General features: G+C 52.2%; 1 protein-coding gene across 10 annotated transcripts in view; it reads right to left on the bottom strand.

The window, feature by feature from the left end:
* Positions 1-14,509, bottom strand: part of CLEC16A (C-type lectin domain containing 16A) — a 213,248-nt gene that overhangs the window by 161,315 nt on the left and 37,424 nt on the right. For all 10 annotated transcript variants that reach the window (XR_005016419.1, XM_036825124.1, XM_036825125.1 and 7 more), the window contains one exon: positions 13,104-13,217. Coding sequence is in view for 9 of the 10 variants with exons in the window: in XM_036825124.1 (XP_036681019.1) it covers positions 13,104-13,217 (114 nt within the window). In the remaining variant the exon portion in view is untranslated. The remainder of the gene's footprint in view (positions 1-13,103; positions 13,218-14,509) is intronic.

Below are 14,509 nucleotides of genomic sequence, written 5' to 3'. Positions count from 1 at the left end.
ACTTGAAATTTCTAATCATGTATGCATGTTAACTTCTAAAAAAATTCAACAGGGATCATTTGGACACTGGAGTTATAGACTTTATTTTCCCCCCTTTTCTTCTATATTTAAAAAGCCTGACTTTTGTTGTTGTTGTTAATACTAACAACATCAAGACCCCATAGTTATCGTGGAGAAGCTGATACGGTGTGGCTGGGAGATGTGGGCAGGCATTCCTGATCATTTCTGCTGCTTCTCATCAAGAGCCTTCTGGCTGCTAGCCCCCCAGGAATCTCTGTGTTACACTGGACAACCTCAGATGTTCCAGACGAAAAGCCCCCGGGAGAAGGGCCATCTCACACCCCGCTGTGCTCTCCCACTAAACCAGGTACCTGGAGCAGGGCAAGCCTTGACAGGCTGCTGAATGGTGGCCTGTATCATAATACATCCACCGTGATGGAGAGAACAAGAAGAAAAGGGAGGGGGGATGAAGAAAGGAGCCTAACACCTCAGGAGTTGCGCTTAGTAGAAGAGCCAGCACGATGGAATCAACCAGAAGAAATGGGAAAGCTCACTTCAGAGTCAAAAATCAGGAGGCCTTTGGGTTTATCTTCTCATAAAGAAAGCACACCACGCATGCCTCAGAGAAAAGCCTTCTGCAAATAAGGTCTAGGTTTCCCAAAGGCCGCAGGCTCGGGTTTCACCAAGGGCTCACCTCGCAGGGCCCTGGAGCCTGAGCTGCAGGAGGCGTGGAGACTCGGGGCCCTCCTTGCTGACTCCAGAGATCCTGCCAGGTACCCGAGTGGGGGATGCAGGAGGGGAGCCTTGGGGTCTGTGGCTGGGACGTTCAGGCTAGCTTCTGGGGTCAGAGGCAGCTGAAGGCCAGCAACGCCTTCCGCCAGCCTTCATGCCTCCGACCTTTGGTCCTTGCTTCAAAGTTAAATACTCGAAAAGGTGACTCCCCAGGGGTCAGTGATAACTGAGGCCTTTCAGGGGCTGTGGGATCTGAGAACAGGTTCTGCAAGGACAGTGAGAGGGGTCAGGAGGAAGGACGGAAACATGCAAGGCCCGGGCATCTGAGTGGAAACGGAGAGGCAGTATCACCAATGCCACAGACGTCAAACGGAATGTCCTCCACTAGTTCTGGGTGCAGCCCTTTGAAAGACCCTGACGCAGACCGGACCAAGTTGCAATCAATCAATCGAGGATTCCGTTCACAGTTAAAAAACAAAACTATCAACTTAAAACATGTACATAGGGGCTTGCCTGGTGGCGCAGTGGTTGAGAATCTGCCTGCCAATGCAGGGGACACGGGTTCGAGCCCTGGTCTGGGAAGATCCCACATGCCGCGGAGCAGCTGGGCCCGTGAGCCACAATTACTGAGCCTGCGCGTCTGGAGCCTGTGCTCCGCGACAAGAGAGGCCGCGATAGTGAGAGGCCCGCGCACTGCGATGAAGAGTGGTCCCCACTTGCCACAACTAGAGAAAGCCCTCGCACAGAAACGAAGACCCAACACAGCCATAAATAAATAAATTAAATAAATAAATAAACGCCCCCCCCCCAAAAAAAAGTTAAAACATGTACATATACACCATGTTTTCCTGTGTTGATAGATATTTGCATGACAGTACACAGAGCAAGGTCTGGAAGGATACACAAACTGAAAACAGTGGTTCCTTTTGAGAAAGATACTGAGGTTGGGGGAACTTTCACTTTCTACTCTAGTCACTTCTGTATCATTCAGTTGTTTTACCCCAAGAAAGTATTACCAGTGCCATTAAAATGTAAAGAATACCTTTAAAGAATGTACCTAATGCCACTGAATTGTATACTTAAAAATGGTTAATCCATTGTAAACATTACTTGTTATAGGTATTTCACCACAATTTAAAAAAAAACTTTAAAAACGGCACCTCTGAAAGTCAGAGTGGTGATTAGCTGGGGGGAGGGGGGTGGGGTGCTGGTTACAGACTGAGAAGGAGCTGCATGGGATGCCAGAGATGTTTTCTATCTTGACCTGAATTACAGGCTTCCCCCGCAAGCTGAAAGTAGAGCATTCCCATGAAACCTTCTGTAAGCCAGGACAGTGCAAAGCAAGAAGCAATCGCCTTAGGACACATCTTGCTAACAGATATGCAAAATAAATGGCGATAAAGCACAGATGCTCACAGACACAGCACAAAGCTACGGGGCTTGACGCTGAGGTGCTGAGTGCGGTTCCCGGGAAGAAGCTTGGTGAGGCCGCTCTCTGCTGCTTGGCGTGCGCACTGCCTCTGTAACAGCTGCTGCAAAACCAACACTTTCACCTTTTTTCGTAAAAGTGAAAATCCTCTTTAGATTTCTTTCAGTCTTTTGCAAAATGGTCTTTGGTAACAGAGAAGCAGCCTCAAGCAAACTTTTGAAAAGTGGGGGACGCCTGCACACATTAACGTAATCATAGGTACAAAGCCATCAAGCAGTGCAGCGAAGATTACTGCACTTTTATGCACTTTACTCATGTTACCCCTCGATTTTAAAAAATGTTTGCTAGAGGATTTCCAATAAATTCAGATCGTCATTATGCCCTAAATATAAGCCAGGAGCAAATCAGACAACTCGAGAAGCTGGCTTCGCGGCAGCTGCCAGGGGCTGCGCCCCGACTGAACACCAGGCGCTGGGCTAGGAGCTCACAGTCCAGCCAGCAGCCGCCATGCACTGCTGTGCGTCCCACAAAGACACCAGCAGACAGAGGACACTGCGGGCACACAGCAAGGAGTGGGGAACTGTGCCAGGACAGGGGCGGGTGGGTGGGGGAGCTTCGGAAGCCTTTGTGGCGAAGGAAATGACTGGTCTGAGTCTTGAGTGTTAGCAGGTCACCAGAATACACGGGAGGAGAGGAGGATGGTTAGAAGGCCAGCTCAGAGCTCTGGACAGTCACCTTTATTTCTGTCAAGGCCAGGACCACCTGGAGCTGGTACACGTGGTGACAACGGTGGTGCCCTGGGACACAGTGTGCTTGGCCAGCTCCCAGGTAGCAGCAGGGGGTGGTGCTGAGCCAGTCGGGGGGTCTCTCCAGCCAGCTGTTCAAGAAGGAGTTCGTGATGCTCATGGCCTGGGAAAAGACATCTGTGGCCCCTGCCTTGGCACATACAACCTGCTGAGTGGGTTTCCTGGTGCCACTCAATGCTGCAGAGGGGAGTGGGGAAGGCAGCATGGGGACAAGAGGCAGGCCACGCAGGGCAGAATCCTGACTGAGAAGAAAAGGAGGGAGAAAGAGACTGGTGGCTGGAAGGGGCAGGTAAAGGAAAGGACAGGTGACATGGCCCGAACTTCTGTCTGGATTCGTGGGAGCTGCCACAATGGTCAAGCTAAGAGAGCTCACCTTCCAGGCTTTCCCAGGCCTAGCCTGCTCACCTTCTGAGGAAGCAACTAGAATCCTTTTGCTCAAACAGCTCTGCTAAGGGACTTGAGAACTAGGAGACAGGTTTTCCCCTAAGGAAGGAGGCAGGTCATGATGCTAACAAAAAGATGTGCAGCATAAGGGCAGACCTGAGCCCAGATCTCAGACCCGCTTGCTGGCCAAGCGAGCAGCGAACCTGACCAAATGAGCCTCAGTTCCCCCATCTGAAAAACAGGGACAATAGCAGCTCCATCACACACACTGCCATGGGGCTGAAGTAAGATGCTGAACGCAAAACTGCTGGCATGACGCCTGCCACAAAGGGGCACTGTAGAAATATTTATTGACCTTCGAATATTGCCCTCCCGCCCCCGCCCCAGCAAATAGATCACGAGGCTGGAAGAGACGGCAGGGGAGGGCGGCTAACTTTTAAAAACCAATCAAGCTAGCAACTTACCATTCGCTGGCTTTCTGGTTTGCGAGTGGGTTAGACTCACGTCCCCAAAGTGCTCCTGGGCCCCGGCCCCCCTCCCTGACCTCCAGCCTCTGGGCCTGCGGGGTGTACGGCACACAGGCAGGGTGGGATCCACGGGGCGCTGGAGCAGTCGGAGTCCAGCTTGCTGTCCCACGCACCCTGCTTGCTGCTTTCTCCTCTACCAGCCTCGGTTTCCATGTGTATCAAATGGGCCTCACATTGGCACTTCCCCGCAGGGCTCCTGTGAGGTGCCCAGAGGTAGTAACGTGCTTTCTTGTTATTTTTTTCAGGTAATTGTAACAACCATGGCTAATACCCAGTGAGCATGTGCAATGTGCCCAGCGCTGCTCTGGGCACTTGACATATATTGACTCACTTTACCCTGCAAACAACAGAAGCGGGAGGGAGCTGCCAAGGGCGAGGGACTTGCCCTAGGTCACTGCTCATGAGAGGCAGTGGTTTGAACCCGGGAAGTGTAGCTTCAGCGCTCCCCACGTGCTCAACCATTCTGCTGCCCCACTCAAGCGTTCACTCCCTCCCACAAGCACCTGCCGAGCCTCCCCACGTGAGCCCAGTCCCCTGAAGGGTGGATGTAAAGGCCCTGCCATACCCGGGTCACACTGCCCGGAGGAGCAGGTAGCCCTGCTTGGGGACAGTCCACACATCACATCACTCACTGGGTGGCCCTCTGACCTGACAGGCATTATGGACGAGCACAGTGTGTAATTATTTCCCATTTTTGTCTCACATGCACAGAGCTCCAAATGTCACAGGGGTCACGGTGACCCAGGTTTACGCCAACCGTAACCAATGGCACTGCAGCACAAGCTTGGCAACTGGCTTTGCAGGGAAGCAGGGCCGCTAATTGCTGCCAAGCGAGCCTATGCTCGTTCCAGAACGAGGTGATCAGCAAGCAAACATCAGACGGAATAAACTCCTGGGTGATGTATGGGTGCGTGTGCTACATGCCAAACCCTGAGTGACATGGGGCTGCTGAGCCAAAGCCCACACACGTGTCCAGAATGCACAACTGCAGCCACGTCAGCGAGGCGACTGGGCAACACAGCTGAGCTTAATGGCGAAAATAAAACCCATGGCGGGGGAAACACGAAGAGGTAACAGGCCACTTCCATTAACAAGAGGAGCGTGGCTTTCTTCCCCACGATCGGCCAATTATCAGGGAGTGTTGTGGCGGCCAAGGCATAACCCAAAGCAGTGCGCATTTATCTGGAATCGGAGCCCTCTTGGAGCTCAGACGCCTTGCGCTGCACACGGCTGGTGCTCAGAGTCTGTGGGGACCCGCAGGTCACGACAAGATAGTGCTGGGACTTCTCAGAAAGCAGCCTCGGGGTGCTGCTGGGTCGGTAGGAGACCAGCCTCATCCCCTGTCCGTCCCCTTCCCTGGTCATCTTCTCTGTCCCTCTCAACGTCTAGCATTGCCTAGTCTGTCCCTCTGATGCTGCATCTGGCACTCCATCAAGAACTAATGAATGCTTGCAGGATGAATTAATCCCAAGATATTTATGATTGAAGAGACATGTTCAACGCTCATGCAAAATAAAATATCTTGTACTCTGATTAAACAGTGACAAACCAAGCACTTAGTTGGTATTTCTTTAGGAGGAGTATTTAACATCTTGTCCTCTAAAAAAACATAATGAACTATGAAATAGTGGTGACTCTCAGTGACCTGAAATGTTCAGTCCAGAACCCCACATCTCACGCTAACCTGGAGACCATCACTGTGGATGGTGGCAGAAGAGCACGAAGTAGAAACAGCCTGGGGACTTGGGGCTGGACGCGTGCAGTCCCGCACAACTGGGGGACGACAGAAGGACCCCTTAACCCCTGTTAAGTTAGCGCTGGCTTCTGCATGCAGAGAATGTGATGATGACACTGCCTCACCCCGTGGGTTATTAGGGGCCAAAAATGAGATGGTAACGAGGTGAATGAGTGTGCTCCTCGTCTGTAAAGCGAAAACGTCCCCTCCCGCGCTGGCCCAGTACCTTGCCTGCCTTCTGGCCCCTCTTCCGATCCCAGACAGCCAGTTCATAACCATCAAGGTCCCTGGCCCACCATCTTCCGTGCCTTGCCCAGCCCAACCCTCACCACCACCCCACCCTCATCAAGGTGAGCTCCTCATCCTTCGTCCTCAAATCCAGTGGAACCTCACCTCCCTCACTGTCATCTCCCAAAGCTGTTTTCCATGTCTTCCCAGACGCAAACCTTAAATCTGTGTTGACATGCTTGTTTACCGTCTGTTTCCCCACCAGGATGTCAGGTCAGGGACCTCATCTGTCCATCTTGCTTGTCCTGCAGCCCCTGAGGGCAGCACCGCACCAGCCTGGAATGGGTGGGTGGTCCCAAAATACCGTGGCGGGAGGTGGGGGAGGAAGGAGAGCAAGCACGCCAACCAGCCTGGCACGCGGTCAGTGCCTGACAGAGGGGCGCTGCTCCTGCTAGGGACGGACCATCCACAGTCCAAGTTTCACCCAGAACAATACCGATGGCCCAAATAAAGCCCTTTCAGGTTTTTTTTTTTTCTTTGTTCATGAAGCTTTCAAGAATCTGCCCCCGTACCTGGCTAGAGGTTCCCAGTGGGGGTCCCCTGAGGTTATGAGCATCGCAGCAAGTGGTCAGCGGGCAGTCAATCTCAGGCCAGCCAGAACTCAGAACTCACAGGGGCAACCACACTATCCGTCCTCCAGGATGAGAGTTACACCCACCCGCGACACTGACTTGTCCTAGGTTGGGCAGTGAGTGACCGGAGTGGCCCTATTCTTACCCATGTGCGGCCCCCCAGCCTCCTGTCGGGTGAAGCACCCCCCCCAACCCCCGAGCAAAACCCAGTTTCCTGGGTGGAGGACTTTGGCCCTGACCAGGACGGGATTTTCTTGCTCCTTAGAGATATGGTGCTTGCCGTCCCTGTTGAGATTCATTATTTCAAGACAACTGAAGTTGTCTTGCATGCCAAACACTGTGGACCCTGAGGTTAGGATGTTCCCACTTCCCCCAGCGTAAACTCCTGAGTCCTCCGATGGCTTGAAAGGCGCCACCTGCTTCGGACTCTCATTCCCCCCCCAACCCCCGCCTCATCCCCCACCACACTCTGCCTCACCACGCTGCTCTTTGCTGGTCCTGACACACCAGGCACACTCCTGCCTCAGGGCCTCTGCACTGGCTGTTCTTTCTGGCCCAAATGCTCTTCCCCCCAGATTTCTACATGACTTGCTCCCTCACTTCGTTAAAATCTACGCTCTAATGTCACCTTCCCCGTGAGGCCACCCTATGGAGAAGTGCACCCCTCCCAAGCCTCCTAGCACAGCCCCCCTCCCTCCTCTGCTTCACTATAGCTGCTCTTCCAGAGCACGTCTCACATCAGAACATGCTCTGCTGTTCATTAATAGTTTTATGGTTCCTGTCTCTCTTCCCACTACGAGAGACGCTCCCGGAAGTCAGGGGGTCTTTGTTTTGTTCATGGTGTCTCTCTAGTCCTAGAACACTGCCTGGTACACACCCAGTAATTATGTATTGAACAGATGAATAAATAACGCTGACCCAGCTTCAAGGAACTCAAAGTCTAGTTAAAAAACTCAAATGCCCAAAGGGGCCTGGCCGCTGATAAAAACTCACAAAGCCCCAGGGCACAGACAGCAGAAGTGGTGGGTGCCTCCTTTTCCTGTCCCCACCCTCGATTTTCCTGATTTCAGGCGAGACCTGGAAGAAGCCACCAATGGCTCAATGCAGACTAGGGGAGGTCTCCATTCAGCCGGGCAGGCGTGACACTGCCTCGCCCCTCCGAGCCCCCTCTGAGCGGTCTCCAGCCTCGTGGCTGCCCCAGTCCGTTCTGTGTCATGCTGCGGGGCAGACAGAAAAGCCAGCTCAGGCCTGAGTCACAGAACCTTCTGCGTGCCCATCCCCGCATTACCCACTGTGTTTGGCCCTGTCAGCTCCTCCAGGCTGTGGCCAGCCCGAGAATCCCTGGCCCTCCTCTGCTCCCTGGACCAGGACCAGCCCCGCAGCCCCGCAGCCCCGCAGGTCAGTCACCGGTGGCCCTGGCTACAGGCCACGCCTCTGTGAGCCTCCACGCCGCAGGGCTTCCATCAGCTGTGCAGCCCCCCGCTTCCGCACAGGAGGAAGGGAGAGGCGACGGTTCCTATGTGGAATGTGCTGCACCCTGGATTCTCTCTGATTCTGTCAAACCCCCATGGCCTGCGAGCCAAGGCTGCCACACACAGGACTCTGCAGGCAGCGGGGGAGCCTGGGAGCTATAATCCCATTGAGGGATGATGGGCTAGACCACAACAGCCCTGCAAAATGGGAGAGTACACACAAGTTCTAGTTCTTTGTGGGAATGCTTGCAGCTGTGCCAGCTAAGGCCCTTGATTTATACAAGTCTATTTTTTCCCTTTGGTGTTCCCGATCAACCCCCTCCCAGAAGCCAATTACGACTTTCAGGAAGAAGAACGTGTGTGCTCTGGAACCAGCATTGGTTATCCCGGGGGTCACAGGTAAGGTCAGGGGCACCGAAAGATATGGGGGAACTCTAATCCTGGCAGCAGAGGGCTGTCCTGCCTGATGCATTCAATCCTCGGGGGGCTCTGCTGCCGTCTGATTCAAGCCTGGTTTGGAAAGCCAGCCGTGCAGTGGCAACCCGGGGACCCAAGCCAATGATGAACTCTCTGCTTCTGCAAACACACAAGCCAGAGAAGCCAGGCTGCTACTTTCTCAGCTGCCAGCTCCACACACCACGCCCCAGCAGTCTTCTGCCAACAGAGGGTCCAGCTCCCAGGAAGGACAGGTGTCACGTGGAGAACCGGTGGCTAACATTCTGAGTGTGTGCTCACCCTTCTGGATCCCCCAAGAATCACCTGGAGACCATCCCAACTGGCTGAACTGGTGCCTAGAGAGAGACGGCAGATGTTCTCATTTTGGGACAAACAAGCCTATTCTGCCCCAGAATTCTGTCCCCACTCTGAATTCAGAGCCGGCCAACCACGTGAATGCATGCTGGCTGGCTAAGAATTTGCACTTTCCAGAGTAGAATCTGGGGCCAGCTGAGGTGGAGGCCCAGCTGCACACAGGCTCAGCTGCTGGCACTACACGGCAACGTCCACAACTGGTGCCGTCACCGCTGTCGTCATGGTAGTCGTCATGGCCGCTACACTTGACCCTCTGCGCCCTTGTGTCTGGTCACAGGACACCTCCCTTTGGGGCACACTAAGTGTGCCTCTGTGTTAACCATCCCAAGAAGGGAGGTCCCAAGTAGGGGATGCAGGGTTGTTCCAAAGCCTCAGAAACTAAGACCTTTCTGAAGCTAACATCTGCTATTTAGGCCGTGATGTCTGCCAGACTCTGGAATAAGCACGTTAAGCTGCATTTAATCCTCTCCGCAAACCCGCTGTTGTTATTCTAATTGGAGAGGTGGACTAGCCTGCCCCGGACACACCTAGTAAGATGAGGAGCCAGGATTTGAGGTGCCCAGGCAGCCTGGCTGCAGAGTCCACTGCACCAGACAGAATGTGGAACAGCACCAAAAGCAACCCCCTCTGCCACTCCCTCCCCACTCTGCCCCCGAGCAAAGAGAAGGTGGCATGTGAGGGTCAGGCTCTAAGAGTCATGAAGGACATCACAAGAGCCCTTGTGACCCCGCCGCCAGTTCACCCACTGAGTCATTCGTGCCTGCTGTGAGCCCCCGAGCATCTCCGGCCAGTCCCGGGACAGCACAGGCGACGCAGACGTCTCTTAAGACACCGTCCCCTGTCCTCTAGGGGGGCTGGGAAGCCCAGTGAGGGCAGGGGTCGTGTCCTTCCTGGGCACCAGTGCATCTCTACTCAGGGAATGGATGAACGAATGCAAAAACCAAGGAAGCGATTCCACAGAAACCCAGGATGAAAAAAGTCCCTTCAAAAACAAAAAAGTACCTACAGGTAATGATGCATATCCCATAATCTAATCTGTATGTTCATTTTGCAAAAATAATGAGATGTTAGCAGTTTCAGAATGAGTGTTCTCTTACTCTGCTTTCCCCGACAAGAAACACTATCTGCTCTGCATTAAAATTATAGCAAGAATTATCCCTTAGCAGGAACCATATGATTTTAATGCACAGATGAATTTCAATTAGACATTTATCTAACCATGCCGACGTGTTTTCAATTTAACCCTAAATTACAGACTTTTCAAATAACTCTACTCTCCCCTCTGCTTCTTTCTCTTCAATTTTGGTTTGGTTTTGTGAAAGGTCTGCTGGTAAAATGAAGCAATACCAGTAACTTATCTACAAATTACGGGAAGGAGAAAGTAGGTTAAAAAAGACCAAGAAACTTAAAACAAGCATGATCAAACCACATCCGAGTTAGGCAGGAAACAATAGGAGACAGTTCTTGCTCAGAGGGAAGGAAGGTAAATCTTACCGGGACTATTGTCAAACAAGTCATAGATGAGATAAACTCTTCCCAAATTTCAACTGCAGTCGTCAGAATACAACAAACTTCGACTTCACACCCAGGGAAAGGCAATAACCGGAAGTAGAAGGCTGACACTTTCACTTGGGCTGGCAATTCCTTCCACACTCAAAAGAATCTCATTTTCAGTTCAGGCGGCCACCACACGAGCGCCGTGCATCTATCACAGCAGAGGCAGGAACTCATCCCAAGGGGAGGTCATTGGGAAAAAGAACAGATCTCCCAGACAATCCCGCCAATTAGAGGGTTCAACTAAAGTGGGTATCCTAAGCTGAGAGGTCACCAGTAACTTCCTGCAATTTGCTTTTGCTCTAATTGCAAATCCCCCATGTATCAATGTCAATATCCTGCTTGTGACATTGTACGAGCGTTTTGCAAGATGTCACCACTGGGGGAAAACTAGGGAAAGGGTAAGGGATCTCTCTGTATTATTTCCTGCAACTGCACGTCAATGAATTGCAATGAAAAAAACCTGCAAACCCAAGCACCCCAACAGTCTCTGGGTCCACCTCTTGGAACACCAAGTCTAACTTCAGCAGCGAGGGTCTTATATAGGTCTTACAGACATTGTGCAATGAGCCATTAGCAGCTATCTTGGGCTCTGGAAATCATGTGACAAAACAAAGTCCAAAGGAACCCACTCCATTCCGGTCTGTTATTAACATAAATGTAGTATGAGCTAGCAGCAGGCTGGGTGGGGGCGGACTGGGCAAATCTGACGGCAGACACGTGCCTCATCTGACGGGGGCAGCTTCTGAGAAGCTTCCTGCAGGAACATACGCACAGCCGGGACCAGATCTTCCGACTGTTCAAAACCATCCTGAAATCTGGACTTTCATGTGAAACTTCCCAAATGTTAAAGTTGGCGATTCATAAAATTTTCTTTCAAACATTGTGAAGACCAAACCAAACAGCTCTGAGGGCCAGACTGCAGCCTGTCAAGCACTTGATGGGCACTTTAAATCTATCTTCTCCCCATCCTCACCACGGCCCTCCCGAGTGGGACCTACACTTGCTGTTTTCTAAATGGGGTAAAACGACTTGCCCAGGGTGACCCGCTGGCTGGAGGGGTCCTCAGCAGTCCTGCCTGGAGGCCCTGCTGATTCTTCTGACTCAACGTTCCATTACTTGCATTCATTCAGCAAAAGCGAGTTTAAGAAAGTTGCAAAGAAATATCTCCAGCTGCATCAACACTAAGTCAACTCCACATTCTCTAGCCCATGTGTTGTCACAACATGGACCCCTAGGGGAGTCCTTCCTATTCATCACTCGTCACCCCCTTCACTTCCAGGTTAAATCCTCTCACCAAACACTACTCCTTCCTTTTAGAGCACATATAAGACTTGAGATAGTACACTTGTTTGTAAGCTTAATCACAGTCTGTCTCTCCTGCTGGACTGTAAAGCTCCAGCGTGACAGAGGCTATCCAGGTTTTGTATATCCCCCGAGCTAGCATGATGCCTGAGCCAAAGAAGGGGCTTAATAAATACTTCTTGAATGAAGCAAAGAAGGGATAGGCCACACAAGAACCATGACAAGGCCCCATTCAATTCAGCTGAACTAACACCACCACCAATGAGGACAGAAGGTTTCTGGAAACCTTTTCCGAGGCTCTAATGAGCCTTAAAAAGCACAGTGGCCCGGCCAAGACACTGTACACCGGAAAGACCAGACGGGCAGGGGCCTCCTGTAACTGTACTCCAGGCAGTGCTGGCCCTTCGCGCTCCGGGATCACTCTCCACCCGCTCGCTCAGCTATGACCACAGAGTTGGCTGCCCAAGGGTAAGCCCAGCCCCTTCACCTGCGTGCCCACTGCGACCCGGGCTGCAGAGACAGAGCTCTCATGAAACGGCCTTTGTGTAAACGCCTCTCATTTCAGACATGTATGTGGAGCCTATGCTGCAGCAGATCCAATGACAGACAAGACGCCTGCTCAGAGCAGGCAAGACCTTTAACGAGAGGGAGCCAGGAGCAAGGGCCTTCCAGGCAGTGGGTAGGGTTAAGGGCACAGGTGTGGAGGGAAGAAAGCACAGGGCACGCTGGGGAAAAAGCAAGCAGGGCCAGGACTGAGGTAGCCTGGAGCTCAGTGTGTGTGTGAACAGGATGGGAGGAGGGAAGGCAGGCAAGACACAGGGCCAAGCAGGGAAAGCCTCGGGAGGAGTCATCACCCTGGTGATCAGGGTTTCCCTTTAGCAGAGCACAAACATGCACAAACCACAAACATGCTGTTTAGGCCACAGTTGGTGATAATTTAAAACTTGGGAGTATTTGCCTAAAAATGCAGCTTTCCAGTGTCTCTAGAAACATGAGAAAACCTGGCAATACAGCATCCACGTTCCTGCAGAACAACTGCAGGCTGGGGTGAGCAACGGCTGCTCACAAAGGACAGACACCCTCCAATTTGTCACAGTCCCCACTGCTCCCTACTACCCTCTCATGGGGTCTATGTCATTCACAGATGCTCCCTGCCCATCCTCTGCAGATGCTGGTGCCTCGGACAAAGTATTCTCTCATTCGGACCCCATAACAGTGTCTCACAGATACACAACCTGAGGCCCAGAACGGGACAATTCCACGTTCAATAACATACGCTCAGTCACATCCACTCTTAGTACCCGACCCCAGATTCTTCTGGGTATGCATGTCAACACTGATTAGGTTCCCTGAATCCCAGAACAGCTTATGCATCATCAGTGCTGTAATAAGCAGAATGTTGGTTTCTGGTTTTAAAGAAACACACATTAACAAAATGAGCAATGGCTTTTTATCAGGGTCTCGAGACAGTCCCCCACTAATGACTTACACAGCTTCTCTGAACATCCTGTTCGGGCTTAGTGTACGTCTCAGACAGATCGCCGTTCAGAATGACTTCAGCTAATGAGTTCACCAGGGGTGCGTGATGTATAATTAGGAAGACCTGGTGAGGGGAAAAAAAATGGGATGCACATTAAAGTGTGCAGACTTTCAACCTCTTCCTTCCTTGATCTGAAACAACAAGGCTGGGCTACATGAGTCTCAGCAGCAATCCCGGTGATGCAAAGCCCAAAGAATGGGTCACACTGGGGAGAAACCAGTTCTACTCTTCTCCTTCTAGAGTTGGGCCCTCCGTCTTTCAGACCGTTACCTATTTGGCTGGCTGTTCTTTGGCGGAAGGAAGTGCATTAAAGCGAGACTGTCCCTCAGGCCGGCTGCAGCCAAATCTGGCTGAAGTGGAGCAATGTGGGAAGGGAGCGCCAAACCCACACCCTCCTTCCTCTCCACAGGCATTTCAGTGTCAAATCCGATTAGGATTAAGACTAGGAGGCACTGGCCCAGCACTTCGGTTACACAGAAGAAGGGGCTGGTGAGCCCCGTTCCAATCAAGGACTTGGCAGAGGATGTCTATGCGGAGATCCCATCCCTGGAATGAGCTCTGACCCTTGCGGTGGGTTTGAGCGCACCAGAATTCCAGGGCAGCACTGGGAGGTGTGGAAACCATGGGGAGGAAAAGCCGCATAGGCCAGAGACAGACCGAGTCGTGCCAGGAGGCAACATCAGAAGGTGCTGGGCTGTCTGGGATGGCCCGGCCACCCCACCCTGCTGCCCAGCGTTCAGAGGAATGGCTTGAGGAATCAGGGTACCGAAACTGCCTTGCAAAGCTGGCTCAGACACACCTGCTGGTTTCTTTTAAAATGTAAAGGCAACACGGTACCGCAGTGCAGTGTGGGATGTATGGACCATCTGTATATCAGAGGGTGTGTGCGCCCATTTGTAGTTGCTTATATATGCAGGGAACAGGGTCTCGAATCCTCGGCACTACTGTCAGGCGACACATCTCTGTTGTGGGGGGCTGTCCTGTGCACTGGAGGATATCTGGCAGCATCTCTGGCCTCCACCCACTAGATGCCAGCCGCAGCCCCTCCCCCAGGCGTGACAACCAGAAATGTCTTCGGGCACTGCCAGACGTCCCCCAGGGTGGGGCGAAATCGCCACCAGTTGAGAACCCCTGGCAGAGTTCTCCCCATCTCTGGAAGGAACTAAAACACTGGCTGCCTCTGGGGAGCGGGACTGGGTGTGTGGGGGACAGAGGTAAGAGGGAGATTTTTCCCTACATTGGCTAGTACTGTTTGAGTAGGGTGAATATATTGTTCAAAAAAATAAATACAATTCAGATTAAAGGTACAGGCAGAATAGACAAATGTGATACCTACCTTAAAACAACAAAAAAAA

Source organism: Balaenoptera musculus, chromosome 15 (assembly GCF_009873245.2).
Source record: "Balaenoptera musculus isolate JJ_BM4_2016_0621 chromosome 15, mBalMus1.pri.v3, whole genome shotgun sequence".
NCBI lineage: Eukaryota > Metazoa > Chordata > Mammalia > Artiodactyla > Balaenopteridae > Balaenoptera > Balaenoptera musculus.
Note: the sequence above shows the minus strand (reverse complement) of the source record. Positions and strands in the feature narration are given on the sequence as shown.